Genomic DNA, 22,353 nt, shown 5'->3' on the forward strand with positions numbered 1-22,353 from the left:
AAATATGGTGTCATTTCACAGTCTAGGAACAAAGAAAATTCTACAATTTGATGAGAAAAACAGATTCTCCTTAAATGAACAAGGATCACATTGGCATCTAATATCTGTAACTAAGATTGTAGAAGAAATGAAATTTCTCAAAGTACTGAGAGGGAAAAGATTTTGAACCTTACTTATATATGCAGGCAGTTTAGAAATGAGGGCAAAATAAAATTTTGAGGCTTGCAAGAATCTCAGAATTTGAACTCTATCTGAAAGACTACCAGAGACTGAATCTAGAAAAACAAAAAGAAATATGACCACATAAGCAAAGAAATGACAAACAAAACAACAAAAACACTTACTTGCTAAATTATTTCTAACTGCAGCAGTGTAGCAGAATTAGAAATAACAACAATTTCCAAATAATAATTTGGAATAAAAGCCTGAACTTTTTAAGCAGTGCTGTAGAAGTAGTCATGTATGGCTTTAATTTTTCCTTCTTTCACTAAGGATTTTTGGTTGGTTTTAGAATTATTTTATTTGGGGAAGGAGCAGTATAGGTTTGGATTAATTGTATATTTTAGTAGATAAATCTAAGTTTTGGTATATTTGGAATAACTGCCAGAAAATTAGAAAAATGATAAATTGCTTACACAGGAAGCTTCATTTGCTATGAATGAACCTCATTTATTGTATCTACATAGATAAAAGAAGAAAGGGAAAAGAGGAAATGAAAACAAAGGCAAATTGAGAACAAAACAAAATGTGAAGAATAACACCATTAATAATTGTTTATCCCGTGAAAGTTAATGATTAAAATTCTCTTATTAAGAGAATGTAAGGAAATAAAGTTTACCCAAAAGGAAGAATTGTACATCTTTAAAATTAAAGGACACGGGAGGGTCTCTGAGGACGAACTCAGCTGCTTGTAGTGCTTGAAGGAAGGAGGAGACTTTATTCCCAGCCCAGGAGATGCTTGGCATGAAATTGACTTATTCTGAAATGTGATTAGAGACATCTGTCAAGAATTATCTGAAAGAACTGCAGATTCTCCTTGTGTAGGAAGGAAGCATGACTGAACTAGAAATGCCATTGCTACTGGCTAAGTTTCTTCTAGTTTTGTTGGAAATCAAAATGGTAGATTCATTTCTCTAAAGCTAGTAAAGAACTTTACTAGAAAAGATTTTCTTTTCATATTTCTCTGGGGAGAGAAAATGAAAAGGGAACCTTTCTCTGGGAATAAGTATGTGCACACATATGCGTGGGCGTTAAAGAATCAGCTTTGTGGTGGCCTGGCGAATCTGGAATCTGCAGGGCAGACCAGCAGAAAGAGCTGATGGTCACAAGACTCCATGTATCTCTGTGAAGACAGCACCCCACTTCCCCCCGCCCCACATGAGGCCTACCTACGTTATGAGAGTGATTTGCTTGCTCAGAGTATGTGGATTTAAATGTTAATTCCAGCTTTAAAACAAAACAAAAAAACCTTCACTGGTGCTTGACCAAATATTTGAGTACCGTAACATAGCCAGGTTGACACATAAAATTAACCAGCAACTGGTGAAGTGACTGTATCTGCTTATAATTTTGGTGGCAATGACGAAATGTCTGAATACTACCAAATGGTACATATTCTTTTAAAGCCTTTCCTTGGTGAAATCTGGGAACCTACCTTAGCCTTTGCTTTAATTGTGAAGAAAGCCTGGTCTTATAGAGGGAAATCACTGGGATGTTTTCCTAAAAATCAAAAGATACGTAATTGGTTGTTTATTTGAAGGGGAAAAAAAGATATTGCTGAAAAGGATTCCTGTATTCCAAAAAAAGAAATATAATCTTTACCAGCTGTTTTCTGAAGAAGCCAATTGGATATCATTGCCTGTTCCTAGAAATCACGAAAATCTATTTTCCTTTGGACCCAAGTGTTAGTAGTTACAAGTTACAGGCTCGATAGTGCTTTAATGATGCTTTCCCCCCCTTCTCTATTAAGTTTTGGATTAGTCTTTTTTTGGTTGCTGGGATTGAATGCAAATCTTTAATTATTTTTAAGGTGATATAGATTGATTGGTTCCTTTACTGTGAATATTGAATTCAGCTCTTTGCCCTCTTCTTTCTCTCTCCATCTAATATACTTTTATCTAAAGTTGAGTAGGAATCAGACCCCTTATTCTATAATTACAATTTCTTTCCTCCTATTTTATGAGAATTGTGTTAAATCTGTAATGTCAGAACAGCTGAAAATTACACCCTACAGTTGATCTTTGAAGAAAATGAGTTTGACCTGTGGATCCACACTATGCAAGGGTTTTTTGTGGGATTTTGGGGGGGGGGGGGATAAACTTCTAGATGAACCTTGGAGCCTAGAAATACTGAAAAAATTGGGGAAAAAGTTATGTCATGAAAATGTAAGATACATGTAGATTGACTATTTTATCACTTATAGTCAAATGTCTATTATTAGAAGGTAAAATTTATCAAAATTTATGATCACAAGCACTGAAAGAACATGCATGATTTGCAGGTGAGAGAAATGTGAATCAATGTAAAGATGTAGACTTAAATCATAACTGCATAAAAGAACTGTTGTACCCACTGTACCGTTGTTATAATTTCATAATCATCTTTTGTTGCTGTTGCCATGTGTACAAGTACGGTGAGCATCCACTTAAACTACCATTTAACATTTATCTCCACATGGGTAAGCAGTTCCTCTCTCCTAGGTGTCACTGAAAAAGTGACCTCTTACGGTTCCTGAACATTTCTCATTGTACATAGTACGTGTGCAAAATACATGTTGTTTATGTTACCAGTGAGGCTCTGGACAACAGCAGTAGGCTCTTAAGTGGAGACTTTTAACTGCACTAGGGGTTGGTGTCCTTATTCATCCCTGCGTTTTTCAAGGGCTAGTCCTATTCTTGTTCTTTTTCTTGTCCCCACCCTTTGTTCTGTAGATAAATACATCCATCCTTTGCTTTTATCAGTCCTGTGCTGAAGCTTCTCCATGAGCCCTTGATGATTTGAATCACAGGAACCTATAACTTCTTCAGGAAACATTTATGGGGACCGTGTTTCCACATTCTCACATGTCTGTAACAGTTTATCTCTGTGACTTTATATTATACTTGAAGGTTACCACACATTCTTAGATAATTGTTAAATCCTGGACTAGCAGCAGGGCCTCCCCCCTTGGTACTCTGTTGTCTTCTGGCACAAAGTGTTGCTGCCGAAATCCAGCTTTTCTTTACCTGACACGTGATACCCAAAAAGGGTGTTATTTTCTTTAAGATCCATTTACTGGGATATATGAGCATCATTCTTTATGGGCCCTATTTCCCAGGGCTTGTGTTTGTTGTTGAAGTGTTTTATTTCAGGAAAATTATCTTGGACTATGGTTTTCAGTATTCTTATGGCCCCCCCCCCCACTTTTTTTTTTTTTTTTAAGGTTTAGACACATCTATTAAAACAGATGTTGTGTGTCACCATCTCTTAACTTTTCATTTTTGCCCCATCTCCTTTTCATCATGCATTTTCCTTACAAGCTCCCATGGTGTTATATTTCTTTTCATATTTGTCTAGTTTAATCTTTATGTCTAAAATAATTTTTAAGTTGCTAGTTATTTCTTTACCTTGTCTGACTTTTCTCACATCGTGTCTTGTCTAGCTGTCTCATTTCTTGAACTTTTCCATTTTTGATATCTATTCCTATATTAGGATTCCCCAGAAAAATAGAACCAGTGAGAAATAGATAAAGGAGATTTATTATGTGATGTGGAGGCAAGTTGAGTTGTCCCATGGATGACAGCTTTTTGCGGGCTGGAGACCCAGGAAAAAGCTGAGGGTGTCTTTAGGTGCAAGTACAAAGGCCTGAGAAGCAGGGGTGGGGCGGGACGGGGCAGGCCTGGTGCACCTGAGTCCTGCTCTAGCAAGCAGACTGGGAGGAAAGGCGTGAATTCCTCCTTCCTTCCTTTTCCTTTCCTTCTGTTCAGGGTTTCAGCAGACTGGGTGAGGCCCACTTACACTGGTGAGGGCAGATCTTTATTCAGCCCTTGGATTCAAATACTAATCCCTTTTCAAACACCCTCACAGACACACACAGAAGCCCTGCTTACTAGGCACCCTGGGGCACTGTCAGGTGGACATTGACCACCACAGTTTTCCCTGTAGTGGCTTCTTTTGTTTGCTTAAGGCTAGATGGCATTTTTCATCCATTGCATGGACATGTTTTCCCGCTTGTCCCCATTGCCCATCAGAACATCAATCAAGGGTATTTGTTTCTTTCCTCCTTAAACTGTCTTGGTGTGTTGTGCATCCCTGATCCTTATGTCGGTGAGATTTTTAGGATGACTTCACTTGCTTCAGAGCTCTGAGGCTGCCTCTGCTATTTTCCTGTGACATATTTAAAATAAGTTCCCTCCCTGTAATTTTCTCTGTCTACTTCCTTCAGGAAGTAGGCCATTCCTCTGCCCTTTGCTCTCTTTTCCTCTGCCCTCTGCTCTCTTCTTGCTCGGTTGGGATTGGATTTTTAGTGGGCTGTCCTCAAGGCAAGGCTCTGCCTCCTTGAAAGAAAGGTGTGCTGGGTATTTCCAGACCCTGTGGGCAGAGGCAAGGTGGGGTGGTTTCCCAACCTAGCAGTCCTGCACTTAACCTTGTGACCCTTTTTCCAGGCTCCCAGCTTAGGCTCCATGCTGAGTTCTACTCCTCTTGAGGCAAGTACATCTCCTTGGCTCTGGTGTTTCCTCTCCTGTTGTTAAGAGGCCCCATTGGCCATCCCTCCAGGAAGACTGACTTGACTAAATTTATGTAACCAGTCCAGAATAAATTATTCCTACTTAGACTGTTCATAGATAGATATAGATAGATATGTAGATAGAGCTTTAAATATTATAACCTAAATAAATTTTTTTTTTTTAAACTTAACCTGTGTCTTGTACTAGTTTCTCTTATTCATGGTATACCAAATGAGTTTCATGCCTATAGACCTATGAGAAAAAATTCTTTTCCGCTCCCTTAACTTTCTCACTCTTGGCGTGTATTACCATCTATGTTAGGTTGATTTTGGCCTAAGCTTGTATCCAAGCCAATTCCTATCCCTTGTTATTGGCTTTCAGTTGCTAATAATCTAGAAACTGTAGTTTGATGTTGCATCAATAATTTTTAATATTGCATTGAGTATTTGTTATAAACTGAAGGGTGTAAGATTGTGTTTCTTAGAGAAGTAATAGTGGGTGGTAAAACACATTGATATAAGCCATCCTGGACTTGGATTTAAGTAAAAGTTAAATGTGTAGTTTATTCTTACTGTTGAAGCCAGTAGGAGCAGAATTATTAGGGCATTAAAATGGACAAAATTGAATAGTTATGAATTTCTTACATTTGAAATGAATTCATATTACATAAGAATATGAGTTTGTGGTGGTTGGCGTAATCTATTTCATGTGGTTAGCTCTTCCTTAAGTTGGATAGTGGGGGTTGATTGAATTAAAGGAAATGCAGAAACCTGTAAAACTGGTGCTTATGAGGGGGCCCATATTCCTATAGACAGGTAGTTTTTTTTCTGCCAGCATGTGGTTCAGGTGCCCAGCAAGTTCCTGTCACTAATGAATTGTGTTACATACTAGTTGCTGGAGGAGACCTCGCACCTTGGGTCACCTGAAGTGGGGCCGTGGCAGACAGGAGTTTGCACACACATTGGGGACTTCTGTAATAGAATTTGCTAATTAGTGGTTGTGTTGGATCTAGGCATGCATACTTGTGAGATAATACCTTGTGTGTGTGTGAATACAGAAAACATCGGAGCAGTGTGGGGCCAAGCAAGCCTGTGTCTCAGCCCCGGCGGAACATCGTAGGCTGCAGGATCCAGCATGGGTGGAGAGAGGGCAACGGCCCTGTAACCCAGTGGAAGGGAACCGTCCTGGACCAGGTGCCCGTGAATCCTTCTTTGTATCTTATAAAGTATGATGGATTTGACTGTGTTTACGGACTAGAACTTAATAAAGATGAAAGAGTTTCTGCGCTTGAAGTCCTACCTGATAGAGTTGGTAAGTTGCTTACTGTTTGTGCATTATTACTTTAAAAGTGATAATTGAGGTGCTGGGGTTGTGGTTCAGTGGCATGTGTTTGCCTAGCGGCACTGGGTTCGATCCCCAGCACCACATGAAAATAAGTAAAATAATGGTATTGTGCCCATCTATAACTTTAAAAAAAAATACTTAAAGTGGTAATTGAAATACATGTTTTTAAATTTTCTTATACATTGTTTGTATTTTAACTTTTATTGAAACTCAGGCATCTTTGGTGAGCATTTAAATCAGTCATCTAAAACCACAGAAGTTGATCCAAAGTTCTGGAACCACAGTTCAAGGAATTGTGAAGGATATAAATGTGTATCTTTCTTTGTGTATTATGTTAATTATGATATTGTTTGTACTTTAGGCCAGAATGTGAGCAGCCAAGATGTGAGCTTTACCCTCTGTTCTTTAGGGCTTGCTTGAACAAGGTTTGTGGAAGCAAATGACACTTTCTTTTTTTCATGTTATATGGTATTAGTTTTGCCTTGAAAATGTTCCTCAAGCCATAAGATCTAAGTTAAATAGTAATTATTGAATTTAGTAGGTTGAACACACCCAAGATAATGCTACTTTTTTGAGCTTATTTTGAACTTTTTTTTTAATCACAGTGATGCTGCGATTGCTTAAAATACTGGTTTATGCTTTAGAATTCTTTTTGAAAGTTTGTGCCATTAAAAAAAAAAAAACTTCAGCCAGTCTACACTTGGTGACTGGGAATTTTGGGGTCAAATTGTCAAGGGAAGAAACTAACCTAGTCCCCTCCCTTTGTTTTTCTTGAGACTGTGTCATTGTATTCTTGGGACAAGAGTTTCCCAACAAGTTAATAACTCTTCTGAGAAAAGTTTTCCAACATTTATATCAATTGTGCTAAATAATAATTAAGCATTTTTCTTTCTGACCCAGAATTTTAGTCTCCACCCTTTCTATGCAAGACTCGTAGGTCACTTGAACCACTCAATTCCTGCATGTTGCTGCATGACCGAGTCCTTTTCTCATCATATGTGTGTGTGGGGGGGTGGGGTGGGGGGGCACAAAAACAAAAAGCAAGGATCTCTGGTAGGATCAAGGGTTATGTAATATTGTTCTTTGTAGTTTTGGGTTATCCCATTCCTAATAGGAAACATGGACTGCTTCTGTAAGTGGTAAAGCAGTTAGAAAAGAGGAATATAAAAGTGACTCTGCAACTCAGCAAAATATAGGGTACCCAGTTTAGTTCATACCACTTGCTGTTGACTAGTCACTGCAATACTTGAGTTAAAAAAAATTTGCCTTTTATTTATACTCTGTGTAGGAAGAACCTAGTTTTCCCTAATTTGGTTCAGGCAGTTCATTGGACTGCAACTACAATACCCTTTTTCTTAAGCTAAAGGTGGAGAAAAAGAAAGCCTCTCAGTTGAAAAGGATGTAATGACAACAGTGGTTTCCAAGGCAAGGTCAAGGGACCCTTGGGGTTTCCTGAAACCCCTTCATGAGATTTGCAGTCAAAAATACTTTCATAATGTTAAGATGCAGTTTTCCCTCTAAGTCATTCTTTCACACTTGGTGTAGTGGAGTTTCCCACTGTCTCTTTGCAAGGTCTGTATAACTTAGCAGTCAGGCAGTGATCACTGTTACCAAATCACACGTTGGTAAAAGATCTGTTCAAAGGGCAAGACTGATAGTTTTTAAAAGTTGACAATTTTTAAATATTGTGGTATAAAGCACATAATACAGGGGCTGGAGTTGTAGCTCAGTGGTAGAGTGCTTGCCTAGCATATGTGAAGCCCTGGGTTCGAATCCTCAGCACCACATAAATTTAATAAATACATTAAATACAGGCATTGTGTCCATCTAAAACTGAAAGAAATTTTTTTTTAAAAATCACATAAAATTTGCTATCTTAACCATTTTTAAGTAACAGTATGTTCACATTGTTGTGAAACAGATCTTCAGAACTTGGTCATTTTGAAAATGTGAAACTTTATAGCTGTTAAATGACTCTACTTTTCTCCTTCCTTCCCCAGCCCCAGCTACCCACCATTCTCCTTTTTGGCTACTCTAGATATTGCATGTAAGTGGTATTATATAGGATTTGTCTTTTCTCTGACTGAGTGATTTCACTCAGCATAATGTACTCAAGGTTCATTCCTGTAGTAGTACATGACAGGATTCCCTTCCGTTTCAGCACTGAAAATAATACTGACGTAACACCTTTTGTTTATCCATTCACCCACTAATGGACTTTTGGGTTGCACCCACGTCTAGTAGCATGTAAAATTGTGAATAGCGCTGCTGTGAACTTGGTGTACAAATATCTCTTTAAATCCTCCTTTTGATTCTTGTGGTCATATGTGCAAAAAGTAGTATTGCCCAGTCATGTGGTTTTTCTATTTTAGATTTTCTAAGCAGAACTGCCATATTGTTTTTCTCCACAGTTGCACCATTTTACAAGCCCATTAACAGTGCAGAAGGGTTCCAGTTCTCCATCTCTGCCAGCATTTCCTCGCCCCCAGCATTTCCTTACTCATTGGGTGGGAGATATTACTTCATTGTGATTTGTAATTAATGAAGTTGAATAGCCCTGTTGACCTTCTCTTAGGGTCTGTTAGCCATTTGCATATCATGGTTGGAGAAATGTTTCAAGTCATTTGATCCTTTTATAATCTGGTTATTTGTTTTTTGTTGTTGAATTGTAGTTCTTTATATATTTTGGAGACAGGGTTTTAATGTGGGGAGTACGAACAGTTTATTGGTAAATGTTTCAGATTCTGTGTTGCAGTTAACATTTAGAAACTACAGCTTGTTGAATTTTGATATAGTTTCATAGAATCTCAAACTATCTAAATACAATTAGTATACTTTTTCTCAATAGCTTATCTTTGTGAAGCTGGATTTTATACATCATTTTAACAGATCATAATAGGTTGAATGGTGAAGTAGATATAAGAAACAAGTTGTACTTCTTAAAAGCTGAATGTTAAGAGATTTGCACAAAATGTAAAATTGTGCCCTTAGACTCTTTCGTTACAAGTAGTTATTTAAAATACACTGCTATGTAGGTATTTTAAAATATTTTGAAATTTGTAAGTTTTATTTTCTAAAGCAGTAAATATACAAATCCATACAAACATGCTGTTAAATGTTCTCAGTAATTTTTGAGAATATATAGGAGTTCTGAGAGTCATAATCTCAGATCTGTTGGCATGAAGAGCCTGACAGGTTTTGTTCTTTTTTTTGGTGTGGTGCAGAGGGGAATTCTGCATAATTTCTGTTACTGCGTATGTAAACAACACACTACCACGTGTATTTGAGTATCCTGATTAAATCAAATAGCAGAACGTTTATTAAGAAACTTAAATTTGTGTTCCTTTTGAGAGAGGTAGAAACCTGATGAATGAGTAAAATGGGAGTGCTGATCTGTTTTTAGATTGTGGTCTAAAATTTGAGGACTGGAGAAACCTTAAAGTTGAGAGGGTCTTCATAATTTACCCAGCATTAAAAAATACAGCCACTAGTTTTCCACCTACTTTTTTGTTTGGGTACTAGGGTTTGAACTCAGGGGTGCTTGCTGTACTGCTGAGCTGTATCCCCAGCTCCTTTTATTAATTTAATTTTTTCAGACAAGGGCTCACTAAGTTGCTTAGGACCTCCCTAAGTTGCTGAGGCTGGCCTTGAACTGGGAATCCTTCTGCCTCAGCCTCCCCAGTGGCTGGGATGTGGACCACTCTCCCTACTTATAAAAGCATCATAGAGTAGGGCTGTGTCTGTGCTATTGGGGAGGCCCGTGCTCCCAGTCTCCTGAGTGTCTGATGAAGGCCTGCTGTAGTGGCACCCCCTCCACCAATGCATCTTAATTAAACTTCTCCAGAGACCCTCACCCTGGTTGCTCTTGTTAACAAAGTATCAGTCACCATCTCTGCAGAAGGGCTTAGTGTGATTAGACACCCTATTTCCTGTTCTCTGCTCTGTCTTGCAAAAACTAAATTTAACTGCATACTTGATGTATACTCTGTAAAATCCCTGACTGTGTTAAGAAATAGGGCGAAGAGCACCTTTTGAGAACACACAGAAGAAAAATTACTTTTATGTAAAACCTCCAAGTCCCTCCTCCCACTGGATATAAAGTTCAAAGAATTTCCAAAATCTTTGTTCAGAGAACTTTAGGTGATAGCCCTCTCTGGACCAACTGCAGTCAATAAACCTGCTTCCTGAAAATGTCTTTGGTGTCCAGCCTCTTCTGTCCTACTTCACTACAACAAATATTAAGCTCCAAACTAGGTATTAGAAATGTAGGGGAAGGCCATTGCTTTCATGAGGATGTTCAGGCAGTAAACAAATAAAAAATAAGGTAACTAGATAATGGGGAATGTTGTTAAGAAATACAGCTGGGTAACATGACTAGGATTGGTGGGGTCATGGAGAGCTTCCCCAGAGGGAACATGATGCAGGGGTGTTCTGGGAAGAGGTGAACTTGTACAACTGGGAAGGGTTAGCAGGGTCATCTAGGAATAGTATGAGGTATGGACAGTGAGGAGGAAGATGGTAAATTGGAGGGCAGAGGCTAGATGACCCAGGCCAGGGGCCTTGGGGAGGATTGGTTGGTTGTCAAATTATGCAGGGAAGACATGGGGACATTTTAAATGGCCCAGTCTGATGTAAATGTCACAGCGATCACTGGTTGCTATGGAGAATACATTGTAGGGGCAAGAGTAAAAACTATGCTTTAACAGAAGATGGAAATAAGGTGGATGAGAAAAATCATCAGTTTCATTTAAAACAAAAAGAATCTCACACCTTGAATATGTTCATCTGTTTTAGTAAATGTTCTTGGGAGTTAATACAAAGGCGCAAGCAAGGTGAACTGTATACAAGAACTGTATTTTTGCAACTGTTCTAAGTCTGAAATCATCTCTTTAAAGTGACCATTAAGCAGTAACAACAAATACTTTATACTTTGAACAACTAAAAAATTCTGATTTAGGCACAGTGCTGAGAACAGAGGAGTCCAGAAAAAATAAAAGATTCAGTTACCTGATTTGGTCCAAAATACTTCCCATCACATTTGTCTCTGGGCTGTGGCTTTGTTTGATGGTTGTACTTCTGAAAGCCTCACTCTTGGTGGTATTATGTTTGCTAATGTATGGACAAAATTTCAGGTAACCTCATTTAATAAATTCAGTCTTTATAGTAAATAAACAGCAAAACACTTAGCCAAACCCTCCCTCTTTTTTTTTTCTTCAAATCCCCAGCAACATCTCGGATCAGCGATGCACACTTGGCAGACACAATGATTGGCAAAGCGGTGGAACATATGTTTGAGACAGAGGATGGCTCTAAAGATGAGTGGAGGGGAATGGTCTTGGCACGAGCACCTGTCATGAACACGTGGTTCTACATCACCTATGAGAAGGACCCTGTCTTGTACATGTACCAGCTGCTAGATGATTACAAAGAAGGCGACCTTCGCATCATGCCTGACTCCAGTGAGTATATGTTGACAACCTTTATTTTTGATGATTCAAAAAGAATTTGGAGTTTAACATCAGGTAATTAACTTGTTTTGCAGCTTTTTAAAAAAATTTTGACCATGTTGTTCTTTTAGTCACTTATAAACATAGGTAGTACAATTTCTCACCCTCTAGCCATGAATTGTAGATCAGAAAATGTTTGATAGTCACTTTTGTTTGGCCTTTGAAATAAAATGAAGGTTATTTTGAATTTAAGTTATTAACATTACTTTGTATTATTTCTTTTATTTAAAAATACATGAAGATGTAGGGAAGAGTAAAATAAATTCATACCACTCAGCTTGAACAACTCATTTCCAGTCTTGTTTTATCTTCTCCCCCAACTGAATTATTTTGAAACTAATTTGATCATTTTATCTTTACATATTTGACTTTAAAGAATACTAACTTCAGAAAACTGTTGAATTGGGGAACCTTTCAGTAACAACTAGATCACTGGGTCAGTATTTAGACTGACCATTAGCTATTTCCACAAGTGGTCACAGGAAATTAAATACCATGTGGGGAAAATAGAAAACATTGTAACCTGCTTTTATCAAAGCCTGGTTTTAAAAAGTTTATTGTGATATAATTTCTATACTTTATAGTTAACCCATTTACTGTAAAATACAGTGGCTTTTATGAATATCAGTGTATTCACAAATACCTGCAGTCTCACAGCAGTTTTAGAACATTTCCTTCACATTAAAAGGAACTTTGTATCTTTTAGCTCCTTTTCCCTTATCTCCCCCCACCCCTTCTTCACAGCAGTTCCTCACAGCATTAAACAACCAATAATTAGCTTTCTGTATAGATATTTTCCTGTCCTGAACTTTCTTGTTCATGGATTATGTAGCATAGGGGTCCTTTGTAACTAGCTTCTTTTTACTTAGCATGTTTCCAGGATTCATTACGTTACAACGTGTATTATTACTTCATTCCTTTCAGTGACCAAATATGATTCTTCTGTATGAATAATACCACATTTTATTTGTTTACCCATTGATGAACATTTGGGTTATTTCAACCTTTTGGTTATTATGAATGTTTATGCAAATATTTGTATACAAGTTTAGGTGTGGACACTTGTTTTCAGTTCACTTGGGAATGTACTGAGAAGTAGAATTGCTGGTTCATAATGGTAATGGTTTAATGGTAAACTGCCAGGCTGATTTTCAAAGAACTGTATTTTACACTCTTACTAGCAGTTTATGAGGGTTCTACTTTTTCCACATACTCACCAATGCTTGGCTTTACCTGGCAAGAAATGCTACTAGAGAGTATGAAGTGGTATCTTATTGTGGTTTTGATTAGTTTTTTTACTAATCAAAGATTAAAGATATCAAAGGGATCTTTTCATGTCCTCATTGGACATTGGGTATCTTCTTTGGTGAAATGTCTATTAAGATTTCCTGTGGGTGTCCCCCACCCTCTCTTTTTTATTTTGAGATGGGGTTTCCCTGAGTTTTTGAGGCTGCCTTTGAACTTGCAGTCTTCCTATCTGGGCTTCTTGTCATTTCACTGTGACTGGCCTCCTGCTGATTTTCAAGTTGTCTTATTACTAGGTTGTAAGTCAGCGTTCTAGATATAAGTCCTAAATCAGATACCTGTTTTGCAAATGCTTTCTCCCATACTTTTTGGTTGTCTTTTTTCATTTTCTTTGAGGCATTAAAGTTTTGAACTTTTGTGTCCAATTTATATTTATTTTCCCTTTACTTGGGGTGCTTTTGGGGTCATACTGAAGAATCTCTTGGTAAATCCAAGGTCATAAAGATCTACGCCTGAGTTTTCTTCTGAGAGTCTTATACCTTTTTACATTGTGAATTAATTTTTGTGTATGACCTGAGATAAAACAGTAATTCTTTTATATATTGTCTATCTGTCTGAGTACCATTTTTTGAAAACTTTCCCTTTTCCCATAGAATGGCTTTGACCTTGTTTTTCCTTGTTGAAGATCAGTTGCCCATGTATATTATTTCTGAACTCTCACCATTTGTTTGTCTGTTATGCAACTCCCACACTGTCTTGATTATGTTGCTTTGCAGTTAAAGTATGAAATCAGGAAGTGAGAGTCCTCTTAATTTATGCATTTCCAGGATTTCTTTGTCTATCTTGGGTCCCTTGCACTTTTGTCCAAGTTTTAAAATCTGCTCGTCAGTTTCTACAAAGAAGTCTGCTGATATCCCAAGAGGGGCTGTGTCAAATCTGTAGATAAGTTTGTGGAGTATTGCCATGTTAGTGGTGTTAACAAATCTTAATAAGCCTTCCAGTCTGTGAGCATGGATATTTTTCCATCTGTTGAGATATTTTACTTCTTTCATTAATGTTTTGTAATATTCTGAGTATAAGTTTTGCATGGCTTTTGTTAAACTTGCTCCTAAATATTATATTCTTTTTGTTTCTGTTGTGAGTGGAATTTTTTTCTTTTTCTGTTTTGGGGGGAGGGGTACTAGGAACTGAATCAGAGGCATTTTACCATTGAGTCACATCCCCACATCCCAGCTTTCTTTTCCCCCCGAGTCAGAGTCTCACTAAGTTGCTGAGGCTGACCTTTATGATGCTCTTGCCTCAGCCTCCTGAGTCCCTGGCATTACAGGCATATGCCACTCTGTCCAGTCTCTTATTATTATTATTTTTAATAAACCTATTTTAAATTTTTTCATATCCTTTCCTCTAAAACATGGATTCCTGGCCAAGGACAGAAGTGACTTATGGACACTCCTTAGGTTAGTGTATGATAGTTGTCTGTATTTCTTTTGTTTTTTCCTTAAGTTCTTCCTATGAAGAAATCAGTGACATTACACATCTGCTCATCTGACCTTGAATTTCTGCTTCTTAGATTTTTTTTAAAAAAATGTGCACTTGTTATAAAGGAATAATAGTAGATACTTCGAAATTAAATTTTCATTACAATATTCCCTAAAAATACTCCTCCACTTGTATGAAGTTCATTTTTAATATTTTTACAGTCAAAGCAAGTGCTCTTAACCTAAAAACAGGGCAGTTACCTTTCTAATTGCTTCTCGCCCTTTTCATTCCTTTCTCCAAATTTCTAAAGTTTTTGTGAGCAGCGTGGAAGTCCTTTTACCATTAGAAACCATGGTGATGCTCTGATATAAAGAATCCTGAAGTGGTCCTATCACTGCCTCAAGTCCCAGCCCTGTCACTGATAAAGTTTGCTTCGGCAGGTGTCCCTTGATTCTCTCAGTCACTGTGAAGTTTGTGTGCAATTATGTATTTGGAATTCTTTTTAAGACTCAAGTTCTGTGAAAGTATGGCTGCTGCTTGAGGGAAGAGAGTTTTGAAGTACAGATTTCAGCTTAGACACCTTTCTGTTTTCCTTTTTCAGAGAACTGAATATTTGCAGGTGTTGAATTTGTATTGTGTATAGCTTATTGATACCAGAGATCAGAAGAGCAGTTTTTGGAGTGTCATTTAGTGAGAAAATTTGTTGCAATTCAAACTACTGCTAATTAAATACATAAAATATCCAAACTAGACCTTGTGAAAACAAAATGGTGTGCTATTACTAAGCACACCAGTACAACACAGACTGCCTTGTGCAACTTGGATGTCTTGTCACCATACCTGAAGACCATCTGTTACTGTCAGGAAAGGAACCTTGAGTTATTCAGAACCTCTAAGGATTTTATTAGAATTGTAACTGCCTTGTATCACACACACCCCTTCTCTTTTTCACTGTATTTTTTGTTTTTGGTGGTGATGGTTTGCTGCTTATTTTTGTGTTTTCCTAAAGCTTGTAGGGCGTTTCATTTCCCTTGCACCCTTGTAGACAGTACAAACATCTAGACCATCCTTAGAGATTCTGTTATACTTGGCTTGGGGATAGAGTTCAGATAGCGCCTATTTTAAAAGTATGGGGCATTTTTAAATTTTAAAGTTGGTTAGGAAGATAATGTAAAATGTAAATTGAAGTTGAGATTCACAATAAAACCAATAATTATAGACATTTTAAATGTAAAAATAGCATGTTCTCAAGTAATCCCTATAGGAATTGTCTGCTTTGAAATGTTTAGAAGTTTCTGGAATTTTAAAGTAATTATAGCAATAATTTAACATGAGCCAGAATAATTTTGGGTTATCATTTAAAAAAAATTTATACATCAATCTAGTCAGGTCATTGACAAACCATTTTGTAGTGTTTTATTGCAATATAGCACATTTATTCATTACTATATCGACCTTGACTGCTTTCCTGTTGTAGTGGCAGAGTTAAAATGGTTGGGACAGAAACCATAAGACCCATCAATAAAAAGTTAGCTGACTGCTAGTCCAGATGATGATGATGAATTCAGGATACTTAAAAAATTTTTTAAATTGTTAAACATGAGTTGGTATCTAAAACTGATTTAAGTTTTTTTTTTGTTTTTTTTTTCCCCCTCTTTTCCTTTTCTTTCTTTGAATACAGATGACTCACCTCCAGCAGAAAGGGAACCAGGAGAAGTTGTGGACAGCCTGGTAGGCAAACAAGTGGAATATGCCAAAGAAGATGGCTCGAAAAGGACTGGCATGGTCATTCATCAAGTAGAAGCCAAACCATCCGTCTATTTCATCAAGTTTGATGATGATTTCCATATTTATGTCTACGATTTGGTGAAAACATCCTAGATGTCATCATGAACTTTGCCAAATTTGTGGAACTATTAAATGTATAATTTGTAGACATAAAGACTTGATTGCTTTCCAGTTTAATGAAAGCTTAAATGTCCCTGCGAACCCACAATCTCTGCCAGCAGAACTGGTTTTGTTCTGAATAGTACAGATTGATGTGAACACAAAGCATTTTGTGTAAGGAGGACTCCTTCTCTTGTAAGTCTGTCTGTCTGTTGGGAGGGGAGTTACAGGCAAGTTTGGTAAAAATTAAGCTAGTATCATAGTCATTTAAATCTGTAATAGATCCTAACCATTACCCCCTTCACTCTAACACTGTCTTATTCCGCTGCCACAATGCAAGCATAGTTTGGTATTTTTGTTACTGCCTTTTTTGAGATATATGTACCTATATCTACTTGTCTCTCTCTGTATCTGTGTGCCCATGTGTATAATATGTACACACACACAGAGGTGCACATGCACACACGCGCCACTGGCAGTCCTTTCCTTGTGGATTGGGATGAGGGGTGATACTGTTTTCTCCAGTTTAACAGGAGTTGTTGACTTAAGTCAGTCATATTTATGATATTCCTGCTCTTTATTTAAAATTAAATTGAGGCACAGGAAGCACATAGGGATGTTCAAGTTGTTTTGAAAGTCAGAAGTTCAGAGCACCTTTTCAATCTGGAGGCTTTAAACCATAAGTCCAGAAATGAATCATTTGTGAACAGTTAATGACCTACATTAGAATTTGGTAAACTGGTGAGAAATCTGGGTAAAAGGCTGCCTTTATTTCTAAGCTTTGTAAAAAAATTTTTGTTTACATTTTAATCATGAATATTTTAGCAAAGCCCAGGTCCTTGGTTCACATGGTATAATACAGGTGTGTTTTGGAAGGCATATTTGGTTTGTTATTTGTATACACCAGTAATCTTAAATTTAGTACATGGATTTAAAAGGCAACAGTACATCAGTGGTTTGTGAGTATGTGGTAAGTTCCTGGAAGAACAGTGTTTTTATATTAGAAGTGTAAGTTTTAAGGATGGCCTTGTTGCCTCCTATCAAGTTCTCTGGGACTTTCTAATTTTTATTACTATAATTGATGATGGTCAGAAGGCCTCTTCCCTGTCCCTTCCCTCCTGCTTTTCCCCCTCAAAAAATGTCTGGACAAATAACAGCTTAATCTCTTGACATCTTTTGTGGTGGTGTTTGTTCTTACTTCCAGGTGTGCTGTTAATGTGGGTTCATTCCCTTCATTGACCCCTCGGGGTTTGCATGTCAGTGATGTGTTACCGTAGAAGGCCCAGTCATCTGTGTTGGCTTGTGGGTGTAATAGCAGCCCTTCGCCACAGAGTCCTTTCATGGTTTATTCTTGCAAGGTTGTTTGACACTGAAATAGAATCACAAATGTGGTTGGTTGATCAGCCAGATGGCTACTCTCCCTTTGTTTTGAAAGAACCTGGTGACAGCCAGGAGAAGGCAGTATGCGAAACCAGTCTCTTGTGGAAACTTAACCTGTGGTTGGGGCAGAACCTACACATGCATGCTGTCAGCCAAACACCAGAGGTTTTTGAGGGTCCCGAATGATCTCTGTTGGGGCTGTTCTTGATGTTAGAAATCATTCCGTAGCCTCACAACGCATGGTTTGCTCGATGCCCGTTTTGGCCTTCACGAGGGCTTGTGCCTTGTGCTTCTGGATGGTAATGACCGCTCACCATGTGAACACAGTACCTCAGTTTTCTTCTCTCCCTGGCTGAGTTGCCCTGTGCTCAGGGCTTCACCACGGGCAGCCAGGGACAAGCTTCTCAAAGCATTGTGATACCCTAGTCATAGATGCTTTCTGTGCGTGTGTGAGCAGGTGTTGTCCTGCAGACGTGCTCTTTTTTTCCCCTGCATGTAAATCTCAAAGCTGAGCCTGGCTCCTGGAGCCCATACTGACATTTGTGGCACAAGTCCGCGAGTGTGTCCAGCACGCACAGACAGTGTGCAGAATATGGTGCAGTGACTTCAGGCCGGAAAATAAAGTTCCTTTTGAAGTATTATTCTGAGGGTTGGGTCAATTGAAACACTTCTAGCATTACCTAATGACTTGCATTGTGGTATTTTCTGCAAGCTGCTTTAGCGACTTTAATATACCCACAATCTCCCAGTCTCTAGAGGAATGCAACACGATGATAATGATGAAGATAATGTTTTTAATCATTGTTCCATTTGTTGCCTTTAGGGCTGAGGGAAGGGAAAGGGTCTTTTTGTTTGTTTGTTTTTTGGTTGTTTTTCCATTTTTTCCCCCATTTTTAAATTTTTTTAAATTTTTTTATTTTTGTGGCTTACACCACATTTAACGACTCTGTGACTAATTCTGCTCCCAAGCCCACTTATCTTGGGCTTCGTTTTAGGCTCATGTTTCAGATCTGCATGCATTGCTTGCATTTTTCTGGTATCTGAATGTTGGTTCCTTGTTCTAGGAATTCAACATTAATTTCCAAAATTTTCATGGGACTTGTGAAAACACAAGACATGACTATGTATAAAATTTATTGGCCTTTCTCATTTACCTGCTCTAGTATTGTGTTGTGTGTGCGTGCGTGTGTGATGTCAGGCTGCCACGTAAAACTTCAGAGAACCGTAAAAGCAGACCATCCTTTTTTGCATGCTCTATTCTAAGTAGAATGTTCAATGTAATAACTAAAATTGCATGTTAAAGATATTTAGGTTTTGTTTTCTTTCTTTATTTTTTTTTAATTTCAGTTTCCTGTATATTTGCTTACTGTGCTGTTCTAGTGGTTGTAGGATAAAAATGCACTGGTGAAGCAAATGTAGTGCCAACAGAAGGTGATTTTCCAGTTGTATATGTCATGCAGCATTTGAAGGGACTGTGCATTCTTTAAAAAATCACAGTTACTTCTAAACCAGATTTCATTTCTATTGTTTTATGTGCCAAACCCCGAAGTGCATTGGGCTTGAATCTCTGAACACTGTAGACCCATTTGAAGACTGTTCTGATTGTCACAAATTGTAGTGCCTGAAAACACTCTTAAACTGATTGTCTTAAAAAATGAAAGTTCTCCAAAGATAAAACAGGAACAATTATTATGACTAATTACGGTGGAAATGACTGTGGTTCCTTGGAAATGCTGCGCTCTTTGTATTTTCCATCATTAGTGCAGTTTGAATGAATGTGTATAGTTCAGAGGTCTTCGTGTTCACATTTTAAAACTAGGTAAATGACCTCATCATTCGAGCTTGAATTCATTTTTAATTTTAATTTTATTTTATACAATGTGTAGACAGTTCCCTGTTCTCTGCATTTAGAAGTATACACAATATAAATCTGTTAATTCTGTAAGTAATTTTTATAATTATGATGTAACTCTATCCTATCCTTAAAACATTTAAAATAAACCCTTTATGTGCAACTTCTGACTGTAAATTTTGTGCTCCTGAGCAAAATGTGATGTGTTAAAACTGCTTCTGAAAAATGTTTTTAAGTCAAATAATCTTTTTCAGCATGTGTAAATGTCAGATACGAATAGAAACAAAGAAATAGAAGTTTTGTTTGCTAACTTTCAATAATACTTGAAAGGGTGGGGGCAGTAATCAATATTGCAGTTATCTTAACTGTTAAATTTTAGGATTTAACAATAATAAATTTTTGGTTTATCAAAATTTTAAACAATTTTAAGTAGAATTAAATAATGTGTATTTTATACCATCACATCTATTTTTTCCTTTGAATATACCTTTATATTTAAATATCCATCAGTGAGACTCTGACAGTGAATAGTCTCAGTCCACAGTGCTAAGGATGAAGAAATGAAGGTGATATTAACACCTCTGTGTGTTCTGTATTTTATCTTGGTAGTTTTATACAGCAGGTCGAATGCAGAGTTTATGATGTGCACTTTACTTAGTTTCTTCTCTCCGCCCCAGTGTTTCCCAATTGACTCTATCCAAAGGACTACATGCCAGTTTAGGCCAAGTTAGGGAAGGTCACCTTTTCCCTGCTTTTAAAATAATGATTGATGCTTGGTGAGGGATAAATGTGAACCTAGGCTGCAGAACACCTACTTGGCTGGTATTGGTGAGGCAGCTCTCACCCAAACCACAGGAGCCTCTGAATCAGGTGGAGGACAGAGTCCACCTGGCCTGAGGGGCGAAGGCTGCAGGAGGGTCGAAGTTGTTGGGAGGCACAGATGCTCTCCTCAGTCTAGGTTCCCTAACCTTCCTTGCTGGGGGCAGATTGACTAATCTCATTGGTGTCTGTTGAAGGCACAGCTTAGTGTTTCCTAATAATGTTACCATTCTTAGTCTGAAGGGTGAAATTTGATGACTAGTATTTGTAAGCCAATAAATGAAGTCTGTGTTTATCACTCTCTGTGGGACAGTTGGAATGATGGAGCCTCTGTTTGAAGTTTCTGGTGCAGTGAAGCTCAGTGATGATAAAAGCATTTGGTGTTGATAAAGAATTAGTAAATACTTAAGGAGTACCTTACTGAGCATGTGCTACATATTTCATTGTTTAGGTTCTATTCAGCAAAGAAGATACCACTCTCCCCTGATTTACAGGTGAGGATTGGGCAGGGGCTAGAGGCTACTGCCCAGGATTACAGGGGCAATGAGAACTCCAGCCCTCGACCTTATGTACAGGAGCAGTGGGAACCTCAACCCTCGGCTTTATACCGTGAACTGCTCTCTGGATGCCTCATAGTTAGATGAGTTCAGTGGGGTGATTTGCGTAATCTACCATGTAATCACCACGAATAATGTTTTGTAACCCCATTTCATGAGTTGATTGCAAGAAAGGGTTTTATTTCCAAATTGAGCCTCATCAAGGGTTTTACGTCAGTCCTAGAATATAGGCGTCTGTTTATTGTATACTAAGAATTAGAACTGGTTCCAAAGTTATGAAGATACTACTTTGAATATATTATGAAATTAGTATCTTTATAAATCCTGAGTTTCTTAATACACAATCTTATTTTATAGTAATTGATTTGCTGTCTGTCATATAATTGTAAGTTTATGGGCTACAGAGCTTCAGAGAAGTGAGTGAGTCTTTATTTCTCTGGTCATACCTAGTCTCCATCTGTCCTTTAGTTTGGTTGTGATTGGTTTGGGTAAACCAAGTAACAGGTGGTCTTCGGATATTCTTTTGCCATCTAAGTTTGCCTAAAAATGTCATTGGCATTTGCCTAATTTTTAAGCCATGCAGTTGGCCATGGGGGATCCTCTCCCAGCATTGTCTGTCACAGTGCACTATTGTCATCATTTCCTTGCCCTTACTTTGAATTTATGCAAACTGGGGGAAAACCAAGAGCTTATGTATCATGTGAATCCCCTAAAATCCTTTATAAGATAGGCTGGTTGTATACAACTTTAGAGTACTGTTTTCGTGGTGAAAATGTTGAAGCTGATTATGAAAAGTTGTGAAAGAACAGAACATCCCTTTTGTTGTTGTTGTTGTTTTTGGAATTAAACCAAACTTTACACCTGAGTGGCAAAACTAGAGCTGTGTAATAAAGGAAAACTATTCATAATAATATACTCTAAAACAATTCGTGAAGTTCTTGGCTAGCAGGCATTCCTCTTCAACTAGTCATGAATTTACTTAGTGTTAGCCTAGTTTTTCCATGTCTATTTCTTAAATCTATAAATTTCTCTTTTACTGATGTCCAATTTTCACTTTCAGGTCTTTCTTATAATTTTTAAAATTATTTTGTTTATTTTTACAGATTACACTTTTATTCATTGTACACAAATGGGGTACATCATTTTGTTCCTGTGGTTGTGTGCGATGTAGATTCATAACATATATGTAATCATACATGTACATAGGGTAATGATGTCCGTCTCAGTCCACTGTTTTTCATACCTCCCTCCCGTAGAAAGCAGTGTGGAGATTCCTCAGAAAACTTGGAGTGGACCCACCTTTTGACCCAGTTATCCCACTCCTCCGTTTATACGCGGAGGACTTAAAATTAGCATACTATAGTAACACAGTCACATCAATGTTTATAGCAGAACCCCTTTTTAAAACCTCGGTGTTAACTTTTCAGCAACTCAGGATTAAACGTCAGCATTCTGAACCGTCTACATATATATACACTGAAGTTAGCTTTAAAGCTCTTTGCCTTGAACTTGTCTTTCCAGCTTTGTAAGAAATTTGATAGCTGCTTTCTACTTTCTTCCTTTCACACATGCTCAGG

General features: G+C 37.7%; 1 protein-coding gene across 1 annotated transcript in view; it reads left to right on the plus strand.

Moving 5' to 3' along the window:
• The window catches only part of SPIN1 (spindlin 1), a 71,633-nt gene extending 52,066 nt beyond the window's left edge, over window positions 1–19,567 (plus strand). Inside the window, 4 exon segments of the mRNA XM_079109074.1 lie at window positions 5,764–6,017; window positions 11,276–11,509; window positions 15,963–16,148; window positions 16,151–19,567. Of these exon segments, the coding sequence (XP_078965200.1) occupies window positions 5,764–6,017; window positions 11,276–11,509; window positions 15,963–16,148; window positions 16,151–16,209 (733 nt within the window). The 3' untranslated portion in view covers window positions 16,210–19,567.
• Window positions 19,568–22,353: the final 2,786 nt, after the last annotated feature.

Source organism: Sciurus vulgaris (assembly GCF_902686455.1).
Source record: "Sciurus vulgaris genome assembly, chromosome: 13".
In the NCBI taxonomy this organism is placed as follows: domain Eukaryota; kingdom Metazoa; phylum Chordata; class Mammalia; order Rodentia; family Sciuridae; genus Sciurus; species Sciurus vulgaris.